The 10557-nt window shown below is 38.8% G+C and overlaps 1 protein-coding gene across 1 annotated transcript in view; it reads right to left on the reverse strand.

Moving 5' to 3' along the window:
• The window catches only part of CBWD3 (COBW domain containing 3), a 51557-nt gene extending 41304 nt beyond the window's left edge, over nt 1-10253 (reverse strand). Inside the window, exons 1-4 of the mRNA XM_039249538.1 lie at nt 10013-10253; nt 5481-5567; nt 2879-2975; nt 1355-1446 (exon numbers count right to left, since the gene is read on the reverse strand). Coding sequence (XP_039105469.1) covers nt 1355-1446; nt 2879-2975; nt 5481-5567; nt 10013-10166 — 430 coding nt within the window. The 5' untranslated portion in view covers nt 10167-10253. The remainder of the gene's footprint in view (nt 1-1354; nt 1447-2878; nt 2976-5480; nt 5568-10012) is intronic.
• Nucleotides 10254-10557: the final 304 nt, after the last annotated feature.

Genomic DNA, 10557 nt, shown 5'->3' on the forward strand with positions numbered 1-10557 from the left:
TTATTTAACTTTTCTTTCTCCCTCCGGAAAGCTGAACCATGTTTTACTGAACTCACCTACTCTCAAAGAAAAGTTACAAGAGTTTTCCTCTTATTAAACAGCTACCATGAAAGAAAGTGATATTTGCTATTTCAAAACAGAGGCATACAATGTATTTCCCAATCTTACCAAATTTAAATGAATTTAATATTTAACATCAATGTAACAGTCCCACTCCCATCGTCAATCAAATCTATTAAAAATGAAGGAAGATGTACGCAGTATATCTCCAACAGGACAAAGCAGCCCAACTCAACACTAGCTGGAAAACACGAGGCAATCCTATTGTGCACTATTTTTAAGTACAACAACCACTGATTACATTTGGACCTACAGTATACTTCAATGTTTCTTTAAAACAATTATGATCCCTTTTGATTAACTTTTTTTTATATTAAGTAAGCTTCAAGCCCAACAACGGGCTTGAACTCACAACACTGAGATCAAGAGTCACATGCTCTACCGACTGAGCCAAGATGCGCCCCATGAGCCCTTTAATAAATTCTTCCTAAACAGTACTTTAGTGTGGTTTTATGGCCCAATGCCATTAACTCAGATCCAAAAAAAAAAAAAAAAAAACGGTATGATCAGACTTACAAGACGAACACTACATACTCTGAAAACTACAAATAAAGGTGTTACCTAAAAGGATATCTGGGTAAGAAGGAAACAGACACCTACTGTTGAAACCAGATCAACCCTGTGTAGCTTTCAATAGAGAAGTCTACATGTAATTCCACTCAGAGATTAAAATGCCATGGATAATTGTTAATTCCATGCCAGGAAAAAGGCCCAGTAGGCTTAATTGAACTCTGTACCTAAAGACAGTATTAACAAATAAAATTATTTCAACTTTAGTAGTAGAAAAGCAAAATGCTAACAATTAATTCAAAAGGACTAAGTATAGGTGGGATTAGAGTCCAAAGGCTCTTAAACATCTCTAAATGATTCTCTAAGAAAGCTGGATTAGAAGATAATCAGAAACAAGATCTCTGTACAGTATAACCAATCTATTATACACTTATAAGTAGGATGTCTCTATTTTTCCTAAATTTCCATACTTTCAACAACTTCTGTTCGTATAATAATTTTAAAACAATCAGTTGAAATTCAAATCCCACATCAGATTAAAAGTACCAACTACTCTGATCGTGATTTATCTACAAAAGAAACATGACAATCCAGTATTTTTCCTGTTTTAAACAACAACCAAAATTTTTAGTCTAAAGATTATTAAACCTACTTTACATATTTCTCTAATACATGTAAAATGTTTAAGAACTACATTCTGGTTATTAATAATATCATTTCTTACCAGGATCTGCTAACCCAGTGGTCTCTAATAGTATGTAATCAAATTTCCCCTTCTTCTCCATCAAATTCTCAATAGCTTTAAGGCCATTGTCCCTGGAGAATACCAAAATATAAAAAATAGTTGATTACCTGAATATTTTTAAGAGATCATTATAAACGTTTTAAAGTATACTTAGCAACCTGAGACAAATATACCATTAGGAATGTAAAAATTTGGGGCGCCTGGGTGGCTCAGTTGGTTAAGCGTCCGACTGGCTCAAGTCATGATCTCATGGTTCGTGGGTTCGAGCCCCGCGTCGGGCTCCGTGCTGACAGCTCAGAGCCTGGAGCCTGCTTCAGATTCTGTATCTCCCTCTCTCTCTAACCCTCCCCTGCTCACGATGTCTCTCTCTCTCTCAGAAATAAAATATTTTTAAAAATTAAACACACACACACACACACACACACACACACACACACACAAATGTAAAAATTTAACTCTTTCCCAAACTTCTAACACAAAGTCCGTCAATATTTACCAAAGGTGGGGGAAAATAGATGCACATGTGCTGATGAGTAAAATAAATCAGGTGAATGATGAATTAATACTGTAATTTTATTAAAACTAGAAACAGAGAAAATTTTAATGAATCTGACCAAAGTCAAATTCTGCTATTTTTATAGCACTAAGAAAAAAATCAACATCCAAAGCAATGATAAAAATTTACGAATTACAGTGGTTTTAATATAACAACTAAAGGGACACAATCATAAAATACTTTTCAATTCTGTTCTGAATTAGAGAACCAGACCTCAGTTTTCCTGTTTTCTTAGAAGATCAACAGTGCAAGAGAACACTTAATGGATTTCATTTTGGTTGTTCAAGAAAATCTGTCATGATTTTCGCTTTGTTAATATATTTGACTCAAAGTCAAAAACCTAAGTTATAAACAATGTAGGAAAAGTTCATTCACTAGAATATACAAAATCGATAGTACAGGTATTAATTTTCCTAATTTACTCAACAAATATCTGAGTGACTAGGTATGTAAGGTCCTTTTCACAGATCTATGGTATATTAGTAAAAAAAGAGACAGTGTCCTTGGAAACGACTATAACTGGTAGAACAGAGCTTGAGGGGTTTTTTTTGTTTTTTGTTTTTTGTTTTTTACCTTTTCAATGGTCATTTATTTTTGTTTTTAGAAGCTGAATCCTTGGAAATAAGACCAATGACCCATTAAAAATAAAATAATTTTTTACACATGAAATGTGAGTTTCATGTACCACAGAGATTATTCATTAAACCCTGACATCAAAGACAATAAATTCAATAAAAGGACCAAAGCATTAGAGCAGAGAGAAAAATAAATAAGACACCAAGAAACACTCTAAGAAATTACATCCTAATAAGTTATTTTCTATATCGAAAATACAATGGAGCAGACTATGTAAATTGAGTTAAATTACACAAGAAAATCAAAGCTGGAAATCTGACCAATAAACATTTATAACAGACCAACATGCACGCAGTAAACACATTCCTCACTTTACTGAACAGCAGAGGCAGCCATTTCTGAGTTCCAGCCACTCTTCATACAGCTCTCCACCCTGGCTGACGGCTAAGGACTTCTCCACGGCACTTCCTATAATAAGTAACGAGAAGCACTCTTTAGATTGTGTTCATTAGCCAACCAAAAACAAAGATGAGGGTATCAACAACACAGATTTCGAGTCGTTTTATACAAATACACTTTGTAACTTGCATTCTTCCATTCTATTCATGCAGCCTCAATGTTTTAAACTCTACTACCATAGAGTACTTTAGTTTTCATTTCTTTTAGAGGATTTAAGCCCCTCAAAAGGCAGATCCTAAATTAACCACTCATGCCTACTTCCTCTTCAGGTCTCCGACCTGCCCACTCCTATATCCTAATAAAATAGCTACTTCAAAAGCACTCTTTCTTGATATTATATCAATATATTGGTTTTTATATGGCCTTAACTCTCTTAAAACACTACCTCTTCTCCTTTTTTCTTTTTATTCTTCCTCTATATTGTTTTTGTTTCTATTAGACTACTAAATATTGCCAGCATGAGTAAAAACCCCAGTTCATTTTGAGGAAGTCTGCCTGGCCAGGGTAGCAATGTGTTCATTTAAAAATTAAATTTTTTAAGTTTTCTCATAATGCTTACTTAAGAAACAATAATAAATATGTGAAATTCTGAGATGCTTGTAATAGTAGAAACTGATTTTAAATATCTTACTTTTCCTCCAATAAATAAATATACCAAAGACAGAGAAGAGTTCTAAATGTCCAGTAAAGAAAATGGCCAAAAAAAAAGGATAATTTTTCATTTCCATATTTTTTGTTTATATTTCAGTTAGACAAGGATAAAGAGCTTTGACTTTATAAAAGGACTGCTATAAAATTCAGCGTTTAGACGATAATAATAAAATGCAAAGGAAAGTACTGCAAATGCTGTAAAGGAAAAATTACAAAATGATTCTCAAGGAATGATGAAAAAGAGCAACAAATACTAAAAAGTGTGATCAGTATCCAACAGATGAGTTAATGAGCTAAAATATAAGATTAGGATTTTTAAAAATCTTAGCATTTTTATTTTATCTAACAGGACTTTTCGCTTTGGTTTACTGAAATCAGAAATCAAGGGGCGCCTGGGTGGCTTAGTCGGTTAAGCGTCCGACTTTCGCTTAGGTCATGATCTCGCGGTTCGTGGGTTCAAGCTCCGCGTCGGGCTCTGTACTGACTGCCAGCTCAGAGCCTGGAGCCTGTTTCAGAGTCTGTGACTCCCTCTCTCTCTGACCCTCCCCTGCTCACGCTGTCTCTCTCTCTCTCTTCTAGAAATAAATAAAACATTTAAAAAAAAAAAAAAGAAAAGAAATCAAGTTTCACAGGTCTCCTTGTTCATAAAACCTAGCTCCTTTACTCAGTTACAACTGAGAAAATTGTGTTAGGAAGTAGCTCAACATATTTTTTTGGCAAAAAGTGAGCTTTAATTAAAATTCACACTTAGATTTTAATTAAAATTCACACTTAGCTTTTTATTATAAGAAGAAAAACTTACAAAAGTAATCAAAGAATTGTGTTTAGCACTGCTGTATAGATTTTTGTAAAGCACAGTTCAATATTAAAAACAAAAAATCTAGACTTTTAAGTGCATGCATTTCCACAATAACTGTGGGTGCTTGAGGATGGAAATCATATATTTAACTCATTTTCAAAATCTTCGGTTTTAAAGGACACCTGGGTGGCTAAGTAGGTTAAGCATCTGACTTTGGCTCAGGTCATGATCTCACAGTTCATGGGTTCAAGCCCCATGTTGAGCTCTGTGCTGACAGCTCAGAGCCTGGAGTCTGCTTTGAATTCTGTCCCTCCCCTGCCTATGCTCTCTCTCTCTCAAAAATAAATTAAACGTTAAAAAAAAAAAAAATTAAAATCTTCAGGGTTTTTTTTTTCAAGATTTTTCTTCAATGTTTATTTTTTGAGAGAGAGAGAGAGAGAAAGCTGGGAAGGGGCAGAGAGAAAAGGAGACAGAGGATCTGAAGCAGGCTCCAGGCTCCAAGCTGACAGCACAGAGCCCAACATGTGGAGTTTGAACTCACGAACTGTGAGATCATGACCTGAGCCAAAGTCAGACACTTAACCAACTGAGCTACCCAGGTGCCCCAAACTCCTCAGTTTTAAATGCTTTGCAAATTATTAATAAACATCCAACAAGGTAAACTTATAAATACTAAAGCATTTTAAAATGTTTTTCAAAAGTTACAAGTGAACAATATAGTCAGTACAAAAGCACCTTGAAAGTGCCTGAAAGAACTTTCTTTCATATGTTTAATCTCTACTTGTGGAGTTATTTCATGTAAAAACCTAAGTTAATTCTGATGTTATGAATTCCAAAATTATGGAATAAAAAAATCTTATAAAAGCTATATAATTTCAGTTCCTCAAATCTGTACAAAACAAAGCTTGACAGAAATTAATCTATTTTTCCCAAAACTATCTACAGTCATGGGTTCTCATTATAATACCTTGTATTTTCATTTTTAAATATGGAATATCAATATACCAGGGGAATAAAGCATCCTATAAATTCTTACAGTATAATATCCATTGAATTTTACTTACCTTCTCCAAATTCATTTAAAATAACAGCTACTCTTTTATTATGTTGTTCTGTCAAAATATAGTTCAGAAGTGTTGTCTTCCCAGCACCTAGAAAATATATGTTTTAAATAACATTGAAAGGTAAATTTTAAAGGCATATACACACAAAAATGGAGTCCCAATGTTTTTAAAATTGTGCATGCTATTTTATAAATATTATATAACTATGGCATAGAAGATTCTAGAGGAAAAGATTAATTATCCTCAGCAAAGTAGCAAAAAAGCTTTATGTTCACATAAAATCTTGTATTTCCAAATACTCCTACAACTTGGATCACAGTTTTCTTTGATCTCATACGACAAAAAATACACCTTCTACATAATTTATAATACAATTAATACAAAGACATCTAAGTTTTCTATTAAATAAGGAATTACTGAAATAATGGCTTACAAGGAACGAAGTACTTCATGGAGTTCATAAAATACTTAAATACTCTTACATGATAACAATTTTTCTTAGCCAAGAATATATGGTTTACTTTCCTAAAATTTACATATAAAGCCCTCTTTTATTTCAACATCCATCATTAACCAGCACAAATCCAAACAAACTATAGGGCCACTTTTAGCATGCTTAGTCTGTAAAGATTATGTAAATATACAGGTGACCTTCGAACTGTGTGAGGTGTGGGTCCACCTATATGCAGATTTTCCTCTGTAAATACAGTATAGTACTGTAAACGTATTTTCTCCCCCTGATTTCTTCAGAACATTTTTTTCTCTAGCTTACTTTATCATAATATACTATATCATACATATAACGTACAAAATACATGTTAATCAACAGTTTATACTATCAGGAAGGCTTCCAGTCAACAGTAGGCTATTTGTAGTTAAGTTCTAGGGGAGTCAAAATTTATATGCGGGTTTTCAACTGCACAAGAAGGTGGCGCCCCTAACCCCCACACCGTTCAAGGGTCAACTGTATCTGTCTACTTGTCTATAAAACACAAACAAAATGGGAGAGAGGGTGTAGGAAATGTTAACAATGTACAGAATATTCAGTATTTAGAAAGATAAATTCATTAAGCTACACTAACTTTATCCAGTAGGTGGCATGTTAAACCTAATATGCTCAGCTCAAGTAGAACATTTATCTTGTGAACCATATATGCCAAAGTTCAAAGAGGAAAAAAATATATACTGCACAGTAATGTAAATCAATTGTATGAATCTATCCTTTGTTTACTTTTCTGTTGGTAGACATTTGGGTTATTTCCAGTGTCTTGTTCTTCCAAACTTTATGTATAAGCTTACATGCATCTTCTGAAGTACATTTACAAGATTTCTAGTGTATAACTAGGTGGGATTTAATGATCATTAGGGTATTAATATCTTGAATATTTTTAGGTCCTACTCCTTTAAAGGCTGTTGAAGGGATGAAGGACTTGTGTTTAGGGTGCTTTAAAAAGCTCAACATCACAAAAGTGTCAAGTATTGGCTGAAAGGGAAGGAGCTTAAGGAGGCAGGGCAATGAGGAAATTCTTAGAACCAGTCCTAGTGTGAGACAGACACCCTGAACATGAGTGCAGCACTAGGGAGTGGCAGTGAAAATGGAAAGGAAGAAGTGGATGTTAGAGAATTTTAATAGATTTACTAGCACATAATAAACCATATTATGAAGCAGGAGACTGTAAGGCACAGTTCATTCCTTCAAGTCTACTATGGGGGCGCCCGCGTGGCTCAGTCGGTCAAGCGTCCGTTGGCTCAGATCAGCATCTCAAAGTTTGTGAGTTAGAGCCCCACGTCGGGGGTTTGTGCTGACAGCTTAGAACCTGGAGCCTGCTTTGGCTTCTGTGTCTCCCTCTCTCTCTCCCCCTCTCCCATTCATGCTCATGCGTGCGCTCTCTCTGTCTCTCAAATATAAATAAGTATTAAAGAAAAAAAATTTTTTTAATGTTTTATTTCTAGGAGAGAGAGAGAGAGAGAGACAGCGCGAGCAGGGGAGGGTCAGAGAGAGAGGGAGTCACAGACGGAAACAGGCTCCAGGCTCTGAGCTGGCAGTCCGCACAGAGTCCGACGCGGGGCTCGAACCCACGAACCGCGAGATCATGACCTAAGCGAAAGTCGGACGCTTAACCGACTAAGCCACCCAGGCGCCCCTAAGGAAAATTTTTTTAAGTCTACTATGGGCCAGATGTTATGCTGGGCCTTGGTGAAAAGGGCACAAAACAAAGATGAACTGTCCCTACTTTCACAACACTCACAAACACTAAGAGAGTGGGAGATGCAAGGGAATTCTGATCAATAAGACATAATTATGTCACAGGATTCTACAGTGGATAGGAGATGTACAAGAGGTTATGAAGCACCTAAGAGGGACGTCTAGACAAAGGAGTAACAAAAAAGAAAAGTACTCCAGGAGCTAAAATACGTGGCACCTTTTACACGTAAAAGTGGTTCAGTGTGTCTGGACCACAGTTCTGAAGGCCAGAAAGGCTGTCAAGAGCTGGATCATACAGGACCTTCTGATTCGTGTTAAGGAATCTGAACTGTAAACCAAATGGAAACCACTGATGGGTGTAACACAATCAGTTGACACTTACAAAGATCATTAAGGCTCAAGTACACGGAATATATTAAAAGGAAGCATGACACAAGACTAGTGAGAAAACTTTTTAGAGTATTCCAGGTCGTTGGAATCACAGGAGCAGGAAGATTGGAGGGCAAGACATGAGAGCTCTGGACCTGCTGAGTTTGAGGAGTCCGCGGGATATCAAAACGGAAACTGAGTGTGAAGTTAAAAGGATGCACAGAGGTGGAAAAAAATTTAAAAGGGAAAGGCCAGAGAAGTAGGTGGAAGAATCAGAAGAAAAATGTGATGTTTCGGGGCGCCTGGGTGGCTCAGTCGGTGGGGCGTCCAACTTCGGCTTGGGTCATGATCTCGCGGTTCATGGGTTCGAGCCCCGCATAGGGTTCTGTGCTGACGCCTTCAGATTCTGTGTCTCCCTCTCTCTCTGCCCCTCCCTAGCTCATGCTCTCTCTCTCTGTCTCAAAAATAAATGAATGTTAAAAAAAAAAAAAAGAAAACTGTGATGTTTCAAAAAAGAGAAAATAGTCAAGAATAAGCAGTGAAACTATATCCCCTATACTCAGCAACAAGGTTATTGACAAAGTCCTCATTCCTCAACCTCGGGGCCATTACCTCCAATGCTCTCCCGACCTACAGACAACCAAAATGGGGAGGGCCCCAGGGGCACGTCTGAACCATACCACCTCAGGCAAGAAAGTTTCTTAACTTCTTAACAGAGGAGCCCCTGAAAAAATAGTGGGGAAACACCAAAAATAAATTCCTTTCTGAAATTAGTCCTGAGTAAAAAGGAGAAATCTAAAAAATACATAAATAAAACGCACCAGTGATTTAATCCTTATTTTTAGGTAAAAGGTTCCCCAGGTCTAGGAACAGTATTATCTACCCCAAATCGCCTGGCTTTATTTACAGTTCTTAACTTTCCCCACACGCTTAATATGCTCGTGTATTTACTCTAGCCCTTCTATTAAACTGTAAGGGTTTAAAATAATACTCATCGGACTTTTCCAATAAAGGACCGCCAAGTGTAAACGCACAAAGTGTCCTTCAGGACACTTTGTACGTTTACACACCTATGAATCTAAGGGTGCCTGTGCACTCCTGAATGTCCACAGCTTGAGAAATACAGGTCTTGGAGGGTTGAGAATGCATTCTTACTCCTTCTCCAAGAGTGCTTTGGGGGGCGCCTGGGTGGCTAGTCGGTTGAGCGTCCGACTTTCGCTTAGGTCACGATCTCGCGGTTCGTGGGTTCGAGCCCCGCGTCGGGCTCTGTGCTGACTGCCAGCTCAGAGCCTGGAGCCTGTTTCAGTCTGTGACTCCCTCTCTCTCTGACCCTCCCCTGCTCACACTGTCTCTCTCTCTCCTAGAAATTAAAAAAAAAAAAAAAAAAAGAGTGCTTTGCAAACAGACCTCAGTTAAAAAAAAAAAAAAACAACGGTCTGAGATAGCAGTCCTCGCCACAAATAGCTGGAAGAGACTGGCTCCAGGTGGAAGGGGAATCTAGAATACCCTTGTGGGCCGGGCATTTTACAGACAGGGCACCCTTTAATGGTAATAGACTTCTACGGACGAGTAAACAAACTCAAACAGGTGACGAATAACACGTCCACTTTCAAGTGCGGTTGACGAGCTTCAGAAAGGTAAGACAACTTGTTAGCGGTCACCGGGATAATTAGGGGGCGGGTGCAGGCCTCTACGTGCAAAGCCAGACCTAGCTTCAAAATGCGAGGTTAACTTTCAAGCTCACGTGATAAATGTGGATCTAATACAAGAAGGGGTCTGGGCATCCCTGAGCCCCGAGATGAGAAGCAACCCATACAGGGAGCAAGTGACCCAGCCCCTACCTCAGAGACATCTGCGGCCGGCCAGAAGGCCCAGCTGCCTAAGGTGAAGAGGCACCGTCAGTCCCCAAAATCCCAGGCTACGTTCACGGCATTTTCTGACCGGGATGGTTAGTTACCTAAATACCCGGTGATAATTGTGACTGGGATCTTAGCGCCGGGGCCACACTTTTCCTCCTCCTCTCTGAGCTTCGTCTCAATGGGGACCAATTCGGGGCAGTCCTCCTCCGCCTGCTCCTCTTCTTCATACACAGCTCCAGCGGCCGGAAACATCCCGGCCACGCGCACAGTTCGCCTGCCCCCCGACCCCAGAGCGTGGACCAAAACACCGAAAGGCAGCGGCGCATGCCGGCCACGCCACGCCGGGCGCGTCCTTGACGTCATTACGCCGCGACGCGTGGCTCCTCCCAGCCCCGCCCCGATTACCTGGGCCCCGGCCGAGGACCGCCTCCTCTTAGCCACGCCCCCAGAGGAGCTGGGCACACCCCTCCCGGGCGTGCTCTCTGAACCTGAGCGAAGCGGGGCGGAGTTAGGGCTCCAGCCTCTGACCACGTCCTGGGTAGTAGGATCCCGGAGTGGGTAGCCCGACCTATACAGTCCCCGTAGAGAAGAGAGACTTGACCAACTTGATATTTTTTTTGTCTCATTAAAAAATTTTAATTCA

This window comes from Hyaena hyaena, unplaced genomic scaffold (genome assembly GCF_003009895.1).
Source record: "Hyaena hyaena isolate Hyena2069 unplaced genomic scaffold, ASM300989v1 scaffold_341, whole genome shotgun sequence".
Lineage (NCBI taxonomy): Eukaryota > Metazoa > Chordata > Mammalia > Carnivora > Hyaenidae > Hyaena > Hyaena hyaena.